Here is a 15,621-nt window from a genome sequence, read left to right as displayed (position 1 = left end):
AAGGACAAATGGAGAACACAAGCTTTCAATTATTCCTGGTTGCAGTGCTATACAAAAGGAGATCTGTTCACCCTGAAAGGGAAGTCTTCATGTTGCAACTAAAACTTAGTATTAAGACTTAATCTGTTAAAACAGATAACTTGGATAAACCAATTACAAAAAGTGCAAAACAAGCGTAGTCCATAGTTAGAATTTATTTGTATGCTTTTAAAGGGCATGTGGTTAGGGTGCACATATACTGTAAGTTTGTATACCCATTACTGTATATTCATAGATACTTGGGAAATAAGCCTAGAATATTTCTACCTCACAAGTATATCACAACGAAGGGTTACATTAGACCAGGAGATGCCACTTCTTTCACTGTGCTAATAAAAGACATTATGCGATATTAATCAAATACGCTACAGGATTTTCTGGTTAAGAGAAGCAGAAATCTGTTGTGCGTAAAGAGTCGAAGCACTTATAAAAGAATGAGGACATTAGCAAAGTAATCAGTGGCTTCACAACCATATCCCCCACTGTCACCATCACCTCACCCTGAAAAGAAGCCTTATTCTACCGTATTGCACCCGTTTCAGAAAAAGCTGGTTACAGAAAGACAAAATACACCCTGAGAGACACAAGCTTTGAGTGTGCTTTGTTTCAAGGTTACCGAGTCATCACGAGCATTACACTTGTATACAACTCAAATAGTGATGGTCCTCAGATCCAGTAAAATGTAAATATTTCAAAATTTCTTACAATATGTTCTTTAAAAAGGAAAAGATTTTACTCCAGCATTTAACTTCTCTTTATAACTTTGGTAAGTAGGCCATCATAAAATTGTTTACTTTGATTTGTATGAAGAACTTAAGTATTGTTTAAAGATTTTGATGCTAGCACAAGGGCTTACAAATAATTTAGTATTGTTATATTATAAAATGTAAGAGGTTTTACTTAGAAGCAAAAGTGCAGATCAATTAGTTGCCTGTCAACCCTTTCAGACCTAAGAAGGAAATGTGCATTTACACTGTTTCGCACTTCTTATATTTAGCATTTAGGTCCATTTTGACAATAAAATGTGCATTCAAAAAACTATGCCAAAATGTATAAAAGAACTGAGATGCGAGACACTGCTTCTGAAGTCTCTCGATCCCAGTGTGCCTGTGGGTTTTCTATGGCTCCTGTAAGCAGTCTTGTTGTCAGCCCTGCTCATGGGGGCTGGTATTCAGTCCAGCTGAGCTCTAAATGGCCACTGTTGTTTGATAACTTTGCAAGTAAGCAGATGAATTAAGACATTCATTTAACTTGCTTCCTTGGTCAGCCTTGAGTGTGAAAAACTCAGATTCCCTGAGGCTACAGTTTCCAGCAACTTCAGAATACAGAATGTTATCTCTGCCTTATTCTTGCCTGGATAAGCTCTGGAACAAATTGCCACTGTGGCTCCAATACAGAACTGCCTACCCATGTCCGATTACATAGCTTTCACTTGCTGATCCATCGTTGAACAGGTGGTAATGAGACAATTCTCCCACAACAAGCATTTCTCCTTCTGCAGGATTTGAGTTGGTTACACTTCAGATAGCACGCCCGCTGAAGGACAGTTAAGAAACAGAAATGCCTTCCATTTGACCATTTAAAAGCTGAAAACAAAGTTACTAAAAAGTGTGTCAAGTAGAAAGCTGAAATGAATGGGATTATGGACTTGGCTAAAGCACAAACCAGAACCAAGCTTGTGAACCACTGTTTTAAAGTACGAGTGCCTGGAGCACTGGGAGGAAGTGTTAAATGGGTCCATCAATGAGCTGATCCAGGTGGTTACAAAACACAGCTAGACTGAAAACACACTGACAAAAACCAGCCCAAAAGGATCAGGGATCCCATCTTTACATTATGTTTGTTAATTATACAAGATATGACCAACTGTGTCCTAGCATGTGGATTTTTTGGGTTCAAAAAGTGTTCTGAAAAGATGTTTGTCCTGTTTTTTCCCCCACTTAATTGTGATAGTCCTGAGTTCAGACATTCATTCAAAAAAATCATCTAGCTTATTCTTCATTTAAATAAGAAAATACAACTGCACAGTTATAGTCAATGAAGCAGCTTTTAACAACACCGTGACCTGGAAGTAATGTTGCAAGTAATTATACTTCAAAATATTGAAACACACCTACTGAGTTATGGCCATTCTGTGAAGCAATTTCTATTAAAAACACCTGATTTGGAACATCAAGATTCAAGCTGAAAACGAGGGTGTATTTTCTCAGTCTGCAAAAGCCAACAATATAGTGCGCTCTCTCTATGCAACTGTGATTGACATCTGGATCTCCATGTAGATCAATAGTAGCTGAAAGCTACATCCAAGTGCTCACTTTATGACCTTTAAAAAGCAGTGAATTACAGTACACAGACCTACAAAAACTGCACAGCTAAGCTGAAAGAAGGTGAAGGAGAAAGTGTGGAGGAGCTACAGTACACATCTGAAACCACAACCTCATGCACTTGTGGGTAGTTATTTGCGAAATGTATCTGCTGGCAAACGCCAGCTCAGCCAGGTGATGCTGCAGAGGCGGAGGAGCCTGCCGCCGGCTAGCGCAGCACTCCCAGTGGATTCCCGCTCCGGATATCGGAAGTGCTAGGAGTGGCTGGTCCCCAGCCAGGTCCTACTGAATCTTGGTGATGGCTTCATGGATGGACTCCGCCACGTAGTCCAGGTTCTTGGTGGTCAGGCCACACATGTTGATGCGGCCGCTGGCCATCAGGTAGACGTGCTTCTCCTTAATCAGGTACTCCACTTGCTTGGCTGCAGAAGGAGGGGGGGGGAGGAGAGGGGAGGATTAGAGGAAAAGGAAGAGCAGGCGGCGGGCGAGGGCCTCCCTCGCGGTCACGAAAGACGAGTCTGAAGGAATCCGTTACCAATCAATCCATCCACTCTGCACCGAGGTAGGAAGGAAAATTCCCTCAGAGCAGAGGAACAGCCGTTTTGGAACTGTGACACATGTGAAAGCAATTTAAAAGTTTCAGTGGTTCAGAGTCCAGACGGTAATCAGGTTTAGTGATTCAATGCATGGAGGAAAAGAATAAGAGGTATAGGATGACTGTGAAATTAAGATGCATATCTGATCAAGATTGCCATATAACCTGTGCACACCACAAACTAAATCTGAAACAAAGAAGTGGGAGTATGAGGAGTTCGTTCTCATAAGCAATGACAGCTGATTTCACTGACAGAATGCCAGTAGACTTACAAGTGATTTCATACAGTCGTTTCTCCAATGACGCGCATCCACATTGCACGAATGGGATATAGCGCAACTATTAAATCAGGGAATATTACTGATATTGTGTGAAGTATAGTGTGAACTAGCACCTCAAGGACAGGAAAGGGAGCTGCGTGTGCAGCGTGGTAGCACATAGCTGCTCGGCGGGAATCGCCTGTATGTTCACAAATGGAAGTTGTGAGGTTTGCTGGATTACTTTGGGCTTTTTAATATTTTCTGCCTTCTTTATTCCAATTATGGGTGACCAAGATCTGTATAGAACGTGCTGTACAGTAAAAGTGCACTAGAGAGCAAAACATATAACTAATCTTTCATTAATTTTATGTACTATATATTGTATTATTATTTTATGTATATTCTTTGATTTAGTGTATTTTTTTTCTGGATGGTATAATTATTTTTTGCACCTGCCCCTCCTCCTATTTTTCTCCCATTAAAACAAGTATTTATATAGCAGAATCTTCTCAAATGGACATGACTGTACTTTAGAATGCATGGTGTCCCCTTAGGTATTGTTCCCCATTGTATACACATCTTCACTGCTCTGTGTCGCGCATGCTTTTCCACAATACAGAGGTCTGAGCCACCCGACCTTATAAGCCACCTGTACTGCCACTCTACCCCATGCCAGAGTGCTCGCGGCGCCGCGGGGTCGAGACAAGGCACGGCAGGGCACTGTGTAACTTACGGTTGAGGCCTGTGAAGCTGAACATGCCGATCTGCTGGGTAATGTGGTCCCAGGTTCCAGGGGTGCCCAGGGCCAGCAGCTTGGCCTTCAGCTGAGCCCTCATCAACAGCACCCTGTCCGCCATGGTCTTCACATTGTCCTTCCTGCACCACAGGAGAGCAGTGAGTTACGTCACATACGTTGCAGCAGGAGAATATGTATGGACATGCAAGAGGTTGAGCTCTAAAGACTGCTACTTCTGCAATTTTACAGGTAATAATCAGGAGTATTAAATGCAGTTTTAGGTTTCTGTATGACAGAACAATAGCAGACAAAAACTTTGTGGGGGCAGGAAAGTTCATGATCTAATGGGTATATAATTAAACAAGCCATCACTTTGTGCAATAGTGCCCAATGAAACAGACAGCATGCTCCACCTCCCACGGCAGATTAATGACCCAGACCAAGGCCGTACCATTCGGCAAAGAGTTCGGGGGTGTTGAGTGTGAGCGAGACAATGCGGGCTCCCTGTGAAGGGGGGTTGGACCAGGTAGTACGGACTATCTTCTCCATTTGCGAAAGGACCCGGGTCAGACTGTCCGAATCCTTGGCCACAACTGTGAGGTTGCCCACTCTCTCGTCTGAGGAGAGAAAAATCACAAATGACCTTGATTTAAAAAACAATTCTGTTAAATGAGCCATCAGCATTGTTAAATCTAGAACAGATTTGAATAAAAACAATGATTAAACTCAAGATTAAGTTTACTAAACCTTTTCCTAAAATCTACAAAACATCCAAACATTCCTAAAAAGAAGAGATAACTGTAAACAACTGTAAACAACAGGGTAAATTATACACGCCAATCGTCTCAGAGTCACAACATATTACACTGTTAAAATAAATTTCACAACAGATTGTGTGCCTGAAAAAAAAGTTTTAAAAAGTGTTGATTTATTCCACCCTCACTTTCCAGTAAAACTGTACATAAATGCAAGATCTTAAATAAAAAGGTAAATGAAGCTTGACCAGCGAAACTGCCCATTCGTAGTACACGAGGCCCTGTAATCCCTACATGACCAGTTCAGGTCTGGGCCGTCATCGGCCAACAGCACCTGGGATCCCACACACAGCAGCGTGCGCAGAACTGCCTCACTGGGACGTGCCATGTGACTGAACTGAGAGAGTCGCTTCAGTCCTGCTCTTGATGCTTACCCTCGTGAAAGGGCACTGATAAACTGAAGGCATGAACTGCAGTGGTGGAATGCAACACACACTTGCTGTCCAGAGGAAAAGCACGCATTGCCCTCACCCTCTCAATGAGGTATAAAGGCCCCAACAGTTAAATCATCCTGGTTCACAACAAGCAATTCTGAATTGCAGAATACTCAAAATACTTAAATGATCCCAACTTTTTTTTAAAAAAAAGAGAAATAGCTTACTGTAAAGGCCAAAGTTTTTGGAAAAAGACTGGGCACAGAAGATCTCAAAGCCTTGGGAAACAAAGTAGCGGACTGCCCAAGCATCCTTTTCCAGATTCCCTGAGGCGAAGCCCTGGTAGGCCGAGTCGAAGAACGCAAAGAGCTTCCTCCTCTGAAGAGATGGACAGGAGAATGACATGTGGAGACTGTTAGATCCAGAAAACAGCTTAAAAACACCCGCAGAGCCAAAATGTTCATGAGACGCTGAGATCCAATCTATTTAAATAGGAGTGGATTGTCACAGACATGCAACAAGCCTCAGTGCACTACAGTGAACGTTTGAGATGAGGATTAATCTGCGATGAAAAGGTAATTTTCCAGTAGACACTGAGACATCACACTCAAGGTGTTTCCCTCCCACAGTCCCCCAAATTCTAGCAATATTACAGAGAGCTTTATAGCCCAAGTACAGCTATGGTCACCCTACATTATTACCGTGAATGGGGGTTTATGAGTGACCATTACTTACCGACTGGAACTGTAGTAGAAAAAAAGTTAAACACATCTCAAAGTAGCAATTTCTGATAACGTTATCTCCACCTTTTAGTTATTTCTGACAGGTCACATACAGCAGGTGTCTGTTTAAAGTACACTCAAGCAAGGTCTGGAATAACGACCCCAGGCCAGAGTCAGATTTCTACAATGCAAGAAATGTCTTGCTTCTGCTAGGAACGTTTCACAACTCACATCAGAGACCATACAAAATCAGCATTAGGTTTCCATCAAATTAAGACGCAACAGAGCAGAAATGTATTAAATTTGTCACATGAAGCCACGGAGTCGGGAATCAAACCCAGCCAACCTCGGCCCCTCCAGTGGGGCCTCCCCTCCACGGCCTCAGACCTCACCTTCATGACATCCGCAATCTGCTTCCACTCATCTGGGGTCGGGTCGGTGCCTGTGGGGTTGTGGGCACAGGCATGCAGCACGAAGATCGAAGACTCAGGGGCATTCTACATTTAGAAATATGCAAGGAGAAAAAGTTACAATCTCAATGCTGCCATAACAATCCCTCATAACAACTCGGAAAACGAATACTTCAAGAACTGCAGAAAAAGCGCTGAAGCCTTCATGAAGGGAATGAAGGAACTCACTAAAACGAGTTCAGGCTTGGACTTGCACCAGTCCTCTCTGAATCTTACCTCCAGGTCTTCCAGGAATCCAGGCAATGCCAATCCACGCTTCTCCGCATCCCAGTACCGATAGGCACGGATATCGCTGAACCCAGCATCTATGAAGACAGCGTTGTGATTCTCTAGGGAGAAGGAGGTGTAGAAAAGATGATTAATGCACATGTGGGGTACTGACACTACAGTTAACTGTCCACGTTGTACATTTGACCTTGGATGCTTCCTTATTTCATTAAATAGAAGCCATCACCCTTGGGGACTGAAGCAGACGCACAAGTTTGAACACTGCAGACTGAAGAGGTTTAGGATACCGGAGAGGAGTGCAGCGTCTACAGTGTTAAAACCCATAAACAGCACAAAGTTCACTCTTAACGAGAGCGCAATTTCCACTCTAGCCTCATTCTTCTGAAGGCTAATGCCCACACAAGCTACATAAACTAGTGAACTGAAGAATACGGTATTAATAAAAATTGAATTCACCGTGACTTGCTGCACTTTCAACTGAAATGTATCACCTTTTTTACACATATTTCCAGAAACAGTCCAGTGATTTAGTCTATTGAACGTTAAGCTTTGTGTAAACCAAGAAAAAACAAATCAGAAAGGAACAAATATGCCCTGCATATCAAGAGAACAATGTTTTCATTTTAATCCTTTTCAAAAGGATATTTTGATTCTAAGCATATTTTATTGCTTTTAGAGAAAAGGTGTGAATAGCTACCATGGAACCAACTAGTGATCCACCAACACCACTAACAGCAGCAAACTGGATTTTCTTGGAGCTCTCCCATCCCAGTTCTGATCCAGCCCAGGGTCTGCAATCCAGGATTGGGGCTCCACAGTGTTTCAGTGTTTCAGACAGTGCTCACAGGTCAACAAGCAGAGATCTGGCAAGCATGCCAACATCTCCTAATTGAGACTGATCCATTTAAGCCATTCAGAGCTTGTTGTTCATTAGCTGGAACAACATGACAACGCAGATCTCCAGGACTGGAGCTGCAGACGCCTGGACCAGACCCGTCCCTGGTTAGCTTTTAAGATCTAACAAGATCGGGCTACAAGCTAGTAACCCTGATATCAGCAAAAGGTTGCATTAGTTATCACACAGGCAAGCCTCTTGTGGCAATTCAAAAGAGCTAAATGACCAAACACCCACCATTCAAAAGAGAAGCTTCTCAAATCTGTTTTGTGAAGCAGCAGGCTGCTCTCTGCGATCACGAGTTATTCAGTGGAAATGCACAGGGGGCAAAAAGGCTGGTCACATATATACAAAGGCTGGCTAAATTAGTCATGGAACAGGTAAAGGTTTATTCCAGGCTGAAAAGAGAAGAAAAGAAACCTTTTCGGCAAAGGAATAAACCTTTACTTGTTCCTTTGAGGCCTACACATGATGACGCAGCCACCTGCTTGAACCTAAATAATCATGGAACAAGTAATGGGTTTATTCCATGCTCACACCTGAAGAAGGCTCCACAGCTGAAATGTTGTGTTTTCTTTCTTCTTTATTTCAGCATGGAATAAACCTATTACTTGTTCCTTTGAAGCCTACGCATGCTGACGCAGCTACCCACCTGAACTACTAAATAGTCATGTATGCACTGTCTGGGAATTAAGACACATCACACTAATTCCATGTCAAAGACATTTTAAATGTGTAGTTTAGTCTAGACAGTCTACGAGGTCTAGACAAAAAGTCTTAAACTAAATTCCTGAAGGGCCTAGAATCTTATACTTTTAGTTCCGCCTGAGCCCTTGTGTACAAAGCTGCAACTGCAGTTATAAGCAGTAAACAATTATTTCAGTCACATAACTGTAATGCTGTAATTCTAACTGGGCTGGTAATTCTAACAGGTGACTTACAGGGAACTGTACCATCAGTGAAGTGACATCTTGAGTAATCAACTATAAAAGATATTTGGGAAATATCATATACACATGTAAGGAAATTATTAAGATGTTTAATTCAGACATGCTAGTAAAAGCATTAGTATTTTCATTTTATTTAATGCAAAAAATACAGTTTCCAGGCATTATACTCACATGCTTGTAAAAGTTGAAACCATATACACTACAATCCTGCAAAGCTTTTAACAGAATTTACAGTACTAAGAACTACAATGTGATAAATATGTAACTAATTCACTCACTCACCTGTTCGTTATAGTTAATGGAGTACTTAATATGCAATTCTAAATGTATTTTTCATCCTTGTGAACCAGAAGGTTAGTATGTGCATGTGGAATGGATAAAGAAATGAAATATTTTTTCCATGCTTGGAGTACGCTGGGGTGTGCCATCTCCCAGTCTCTTTCTGAGCAGGATTTTTCCATTTAGAAAATATTAAAGAAACATTATGGATTAAAACGTTTCTCGGGTGTGAACTTCTTTGCATCTTCAGTACAAACATTTGTGGTGATTTGACATTACGTCTGAACGTTCTGGTTTTCTGAGCTCGCAGGAATCCCTATCTGGATTCAAACTGAAGCAATAATGCCAAGAATTTCAATAGATATATTATACTTAATGTCTGATTTAAACATACAGTACGCCTGAGATTTTATTGCTACCAAAAACAATTTAGGAGAAACTTGCAGGGAATTACTGTATACTCCTGGATGTTACCCTTATACAGGTATTTAAGAAACAGTAAAAATGAATTTGGGAAAACTGAAAATGCATTAAGAGCTAGAAAATTAAATAAAACGTCTAGGAAATGGGAAGAAAAAAAAAATCATCGACACGCACATCTAGCGTGTCGAGGTCAACTGCGTCACCCTGCGGCACGAGCACACTCACCCCAGGATGGTGAAGAGATGTAAATGGGCGTCGCGGTGTTATTGATGCCATTGTACCAGCGGCGCAGAAACTCGGCCCCGATCTTCAGGGCTCCTGTCCCTCCCAGACACTGTACGCCCCCCACCTGCGGCACAGACAGGAGCTCAAGCACCGCGGCTAAAGACACTCCATGGTCTCCGCGTCAACGAGAACGAAATTCAAGAGCCAAGATCAGCTGGTATCTCTGAATCTAGGAATCGCGGACCTGAAACAAACTCAAAACCGCTTCGCAAAAGATTCAAATCTTTTTCGAATCAAACGGCCCGTCAGGAAAACCTCGCAAAGAGAAAGACAGTTGACCCGAGGTAAGAGCCGAGCCAACAGCTGCTGCGATGACTCGTCTTCTATCGCGAGCCGCGAGCGGCCAGCGGAGAGGAGCGGGGCGGAGCAGTACCCTGTGCTCCTGGACGGCCGGGCTGTCCTCTCCCAGGGCGATCTTGGAGGAGCTGGCCCTGAACTCGGGCAGCCCCAGGATGGGCAGGTACTCGTGGTTCAGGCTGGAGTCACTGGCAATCAGCTGCTCCACCTTCCGCACCACCGGTAGCACCCAGGGCTGGCAGGCATCCGTGCGGTAGGCTGCAAGGGAGGGAGGAGATCAGCCAGACCGGCCGCCCCTATCAAAATAAACCCACTGACGGTATAGAAACAGTTTACACATTTCAAAACTTTTGAACTTTGTGAAAGTCCTGCAAGGCTCCATGTTATCGAAAAACTCCTGTCTCACCACTGGGCGAGAGAGAGAGGTCCCGTGAATTGTGAAGTGAAGCTGCCCTTCCTGCTCACTAGTCACTGTAATGACTAATGTGATGTACGAGGTTGTGCGGCACTGAAGTGTTCCGATGAGATCTGCAGAGTTAACCAGCAAGTTCCATTTATTGAAAAAAACGTCTTGAAGTTGACAGCAATGTATTCTCATCTGCTTGTTTAGAATGTAAGAGGGCCACTTCACGTCATCAGATGCTTTGTTCTCTTGTTCTGAATCACAGAATATATTGCTGTGCATACCTGGAAATTTAACCTATTTTGTGATGCAAATTGGAGGTTTTATAAGCTACTGTGTACATTTTGCTTCTCGTGTGGTTTAAAATGCACTCCTTGAAATATAAAAAATAGCGTTGCAGTCCCCCTTTAAGTGACTTATTTAATCATAATGGGAATGCTCAAACAGAACCTTTATGTGCGAAAAAATTAAATAAATCAACAAACAATTCAAAGAAAATTCAGAAACAAAGATGCTGATTGCCCTAGTATTCATCCCCCTAGCTATGGCAAACCCCCATTTGTTCAGGTGCACAAAATCACTCTGATAAATTACACAACTTTTTGAATTACCGGTTTGCAAGGCACAGAATGTTTTACAGTAGATTAGTAAATTGATATTTAGTGGGGTACAGCTCTAGCAGTTCAAAGATGGCAAAAGGGAGGTCTTTTTTATTTGAACAATTTAATTAAAAAAAAAGATGAAAAAAAGCGTCCATATTGAAATATACATTGTAAATACCAAACACCTACAAATGCATGAATAAAACTAGTGGAACTATTTCCATTAGGAAAGAATATGAAACAAGGAAACTCAAAGTAGGCATTAGGCAGCAGTGCAAGGATCGAAGGTGTTCAGACCGAACTTCAGATCGTGGGCAGGACACCCGTGTGCAAGGTAATGTGTTCGGATTGCTCCAGCAAAACGCCCCGCAGCTGGCAGGGACGCAAACAGTTGCTTTTGAATTTACCAGGATGGTGAGAGTTGTGAATAAAGGAAAGGGAATATAAAAGTTATTACAAACAACAGAACCGGAAAGGTTATGCAGCACACAATGCTGTAAAACAAAACCCTACTGCACCCGCATTAGACTACCGATTCCTCCATGACACACTGCGCTTAAGAGCCAACCCACACAAACCATGTTGTGCCACCCTTAATTTTCTCCCAGTTCATGTAATGTAGTAATCCTTAATCCTGCAATGCCAGTCAGTCGAGAGCCCAGCTGCTACCCGGCCTCTCAAGAGCGCAGCATGCGTGTCATTACAGTCATAAAAACCACCAGACTGAAAGTAATTCAGATACACTGTGAGCAGAATGCCTGAGCAGCTTTTAATTAACGGTTTACATTTCGAGCTGAGGACAGCGCAGCTCGCTTTTCTAACCATAACAAAAACGAGCCTGTTTAAAACAAATGCACTGTACTGTATACGCACGTTTAAAAAACCCAAGCTGCACAATCACGCGGAAAACATTAAAGCAAAGACCATATGCATAATACAGACCAAAGTGTTATCTTTTTTTTTTTTTAAAGTCTTGCGATCGTCGTAATGAGAGCTGTGCCTTCAAAGACGTGACACACGTTTCTCAACTAATGAGATGTTAGGATTCGGACACTCTCCGAGAGGCGGGAGAGCCCCAAGTCCTTCACCTTTTCCTGACACCAAGGCTCTGCTTGTCTGTACCGCTGCCAGGAACTGCGCACAGCTGCTGTGAAGGCCGAGCGAGTGTCCCCTGTCCTCCCGCAACCTTCACACTCAGCGCCGTGGCCTGCCCGGCCTCAGCAGCACCGAGTCGCCGCCGTGCCCACGGATTTGCAGACCTCGAGCCTCATTTCACACTTTTGATTTACGGCCGCGGATTCGAGATGTTAAGTGCCCATTTCCTAAAACAGTCACCCCCAACTCTCAAAAACAAAATGTATCAGTGTCACGAGCACTACAGCTGTAAACACCTCCGGGTTTTTTTTTAGGTTCCAGGGCATTAACCCAAGGAATACAAAAATAATAATGATTAATAAGAGAAACGTCTGTCTTGGTTTTCCTGGACTGGATATTTATGCCGCTTCCCGAAGCGATTAAAAGGCTCCTGCGGACGGGTGTGTGGACGTTTGTTGACTGAATTCCATTTCTGTGAAATCGGGAGTGTGACGCGCTGTGGGGTGGCTTGATCTCGGTATTAAAAGTTACGGGAATCGGATGTTACTCTGCAAATACATGCCGACGCAGCACGGGGGACCGCTGCTAACAATATTTCCGGCGGCATTAAGGACAAGCGAGGGTAGAGAACGAGAAGGGGGAATGTGAATGTTGAAGAAGTGAAAGGTTGTTTGCTACAGCCTCTAATAACCCCGGTTAACTGGTCTTGGAAAGGCATTCGGTAACCTAGTAACTCCCACAGTGTGTAACCTTGCTCCTCCTTACCTCCAACTCCCAGGTTCACCTTGCTGGGGTGTTTGTCCTCCCTGAAATCCGCTGTCAGCTTAAACACGGCCACCGGAGCGGCTTGCGGCACCTCGGCGAACAAGGACATGATGAGGGGGAAATGTGTCTGTCACGGAAACAGACGCGAGTGCCTGCGAGCTGGAGGTCGTGCCGGTGCGGAGGAGAGAAGACAGCAGCTTTTCACCTTCACCCTAGGAGAGAAGGAGGACAGCCAACAGGAACTGACGGCTGCGCCGCCAATCCCCGCTCAGAGTTATACAGACACGTGGTGCTGTATGTCCTCTTCCGGGTGCCGTAGTACACAGATGAATGACCGATAACTGCTCCAGTCAAACCACAAAAACACCAATAAAAGGATGCTAAGAAGCGATTGCTGTTACTGCAGAAATAATGGACTTGTGAGGCAGTAAAACGGGTGATAGCTGTGAGATACCCTCTTATTGGCCGTTAAATAGAAATCGTCGTCAGTTCTACGTAGGGATCAGTGGTCACCCTGCAGATTTTTATGTCCTGCAAATGGTGTAAAGAAGAACTGCATGAACAGCAGATTTTTTTCTCGCAGTTTGGCACAAACCTCTTTTGTGCCAGTAATGTAGAATAATGTATCTTTTTAAAATCTGCGAATCGTTACAGATTGTAACGTAAATAATAATCTACCTTAAGAAGTAATAATAACAATTATGTTTTTTTGTTGTTAGCGATACACGAATTATACAAATACTTATGTCGTTTTGTGTACAGCTCGTTATATTGCGTAAGGCCTGGTTATTTAAGAAGACTGGGCTGATTCATTGGATGATGTAATCGAAAAAGACAGTTTGTCCTAAACCGAGGCGTGGGATGATAATTTCGGATTTAAGAAGAGTCAGTTTTCGTAATTGCGATGAAAATGTTATCAAATTACACCTACAAAAATGTATATGTACATTCAGAGGGCACACGTGGAGACTATTTGGAAGTGTAAAACTAAGAACAAGAGGCAGATCTTTACACAAAAGGCTGTGGGAGCCTGGAGCTGAATGCGCTGCTCTTGTGTGTGACCTTTCTTATATCCTTAAAGCACATACGGTACCAGTGTCCGGTTTCCTCCAAGGGCTGGGCAACGGAGGTGTGATTACCCACGAGTTTCCCTGCATTAGCTATGACATCTGCCCTGTCCACACGGTGTCTTCTCAGTGCCCGACACTGCAAAATTCAGAATACAGAAGTTAATGTGTAGGGTTCTTTTTGACTTGTACTGAAACTAAACACGGTCAAGAGGACACAAGTGCAAACTACAGGGAGGTGCACTTAAAACTGAGGACAGGAGGTACTTTTTATGCAGCGTTTAGAGTATTGAACAATCTGTGTCCAAGTCGATACCCTGCAGTCTTTTAAGAATTTTCTGGGTGATATCCTGGGTCATTTAGCATAACAACCAAACAAGCTTTTCAAACAAGTTTTCAAACTTTCTGATGTCTTCGTATGAAGAACTAAAATGAAGAGCGCACGTCTAGATAATTTCAGTTGTTACAAGGAAAACAAATATCACTAAGGTCAAAAGAATATTTAAGTGAACTTTTACAAGTGAGGTTTACTTGTGAATTATCCTTTACCCAGTTGTCTCAGTAATAATACAGTTTTCTCCTAACGGTCTGATGTGGCAAGTTATTTTTTTTTTATCGCTGTTAGAACCATTAGTTGGCATTAGTACGACTGGAGTTTGCTCCTTAAGCGCTGGACAGTAGGACAGAGCGATAACGAGTGGGTGTGTGAGAGGCGTGTTGCAGTCACCTACCAATCGTTTATTTCCCCATGAGACCACGTAAGTTACACACTGTCTATTTCAAGGGTCAAGGTCTTTCTGAGACCTCAAAAGAATTGTTGCGCTATTTTTTAAATACATCCAGAAAACGTTCTGCAATATTATTAAAAAATAATGTGTACCCCTAAACCCGAAACCCAAACGTAATATATCGCAATTCACGTGTTAGCCCTAGAACTGCTTGCAAATCTGAAATGTTATTAATTATTGGTAGGCAAGTAAGACGTATTTTGACATTGAAGATAACGAAAACATTTTGTCCATGCACATTTTCCACGAGGTGGCGCTCGCAGCTAACGCTACAACGCTCAAGACTACATCATTTTGACGTAACCTTCCCAATGAAAATGTTAGATAAAGATGTCTATTGCATGTCGAGTATTCTTTTAAAACCTCACTCTAAATAGTATGGATCCAAATGAGATGTGACTTAGTTAAAGCTTAAAAGGGAAGGGGTTAAAAAAATACAATAAAATGTTAAAACGCAAAAATCTCCGTAAATTACAGTACTAAACAAATTCGTTATTACGATGACGACATTTACCTTGAAGATGTAGGCTTGAAGTGGGATCACGCTCTTGAGATGAAAAACATTGTATTTTCTTCATATGTCTCTCCACCTGTATCCTACAGAACAGAAGCATTGTCTGTGTTACTTGTAGACACGAGTACATTTGAACACCTCCAGTTACCCGCTCTTTAATGCGCTGTAAGCGATTTCGTCACTCTGCCATACAGGTGGGTGTAACAGGACACTGTTTCCCGGCGGTTGGAATACCGAGAGTGGAAAGCCTGTGCCTCAGGTATCCTGTGACAGTCTGTCACACATTAGGAGCCTGCTCGTGTATGGTCTTCACAGCAGACACAGCTCTTCAGATTTAAAAGAATGCCTGTGTGCAGCAGGCTCAACGAGCCACATAGGTGTGGTTCCACATACCGTTTTCCTGACATTAATATTTTCCACTGTCATGACCCCAGTGTCTGTCATTGTAATTTCGAATATCAGCATTAAAATACGAACTCTGTCTATCCTAAACTTCTTATTAACACATCAGTTTTACTGGAACAATACTCACATTATGTATATTGTATTCGATAAAACGAAAACTTATTGCGGTGCTGTTTTTGATTTCAGTACATATTAAAGCAAAATTGCACAATTTTTGAAAAACAATTAATTGTATTCCCAAGTAGGAAGTACACTAAGTTACAGACACACATTTCCTGCTGGATTCGCTG

The 15,621-nt window shown here is 42.6% G+C and overlaps 1 protein-coding gene across 1 annotated transcript; it reads right to left on the bottom strand.

The window, feature by feature from the left end:
• Positions 1 to 176: 176 nt before the first annotated feature.
• On the bottom strand, positions 177 to 12,865 carry got1 (glutamic-oxaloacetic transaminase 1, soluble). Its single transcript, XM_006630434.3, has 9 exons — positions 12,558 to 12,865; positions 9,769 to 9,950; positions 9,336 to 9,459; positions 6,552 to 6,664; positions 6,258 to 6,362; positions 5,371 to 5,521; positions 4,406 to 4,571; positions 3,952 to 4,094; positions 177 to 2,785 (listed from the first exon to the last, which is right to left on the bottom strand). Exons 1-9 carry the CDS (start codon positions 12,664 to 12,666, stop codon positions 2,646 to 2,648), a joined length of 1,233 nt encoding a protein of 410 aa, XP_006630497.1. The 5' UTR covers positions 12,667 to 12,865; the 3' UTR covers positions 177 to 2,645.
• Between the last annotated feature and the right edge of the window lie 2,756 nt (positions 12,866 to 15,621).

This window comes from Lepisosteus oculatus, chromosome 4, assembly GCF_040954835.1.
Source record: "Lepisosteus oculatus isolate fLepOcu1 chromosome 4, fLepOcu1.hap2, whole genome shotgun sequence".
NCBI classification, from domain to species: Eukaryota; Metazoa; Chordata; class Actinopteri; order Semionotiformes; family Lepisosteidae; genus Lepisosteus; species Lepisosteus oculatus.
This window is presented reverse-complemented; position numbering and strand designations above follow the sequence as displayed.

Excerpts from the sequence above, each read along its gene's own strand:
- got1 (XM_006630434.3), bottom strand. The coding sequence starts at position 12,666 with ATGTCCTTGTTCGCCGAGGTGCCGCAAGCCGCTCCGGTGGCCGTGTTT. Across the intron at positions 6,665-9,335 it reads CATCTCTTCACCATCCTGGG|AGAATCACAACGCTGTCTTC; the intron begins GTGAGTGTGCTC and ends CCTTCTCCCTAG. Across the intron at positions 5,522-6,257 it reads AGATTGCGGATGTCATGAAG|AGGAGGAAGCTCTTTGCGTT; the intron begins GTGAGGTCTGAG and ends CCATCTCTTCAG.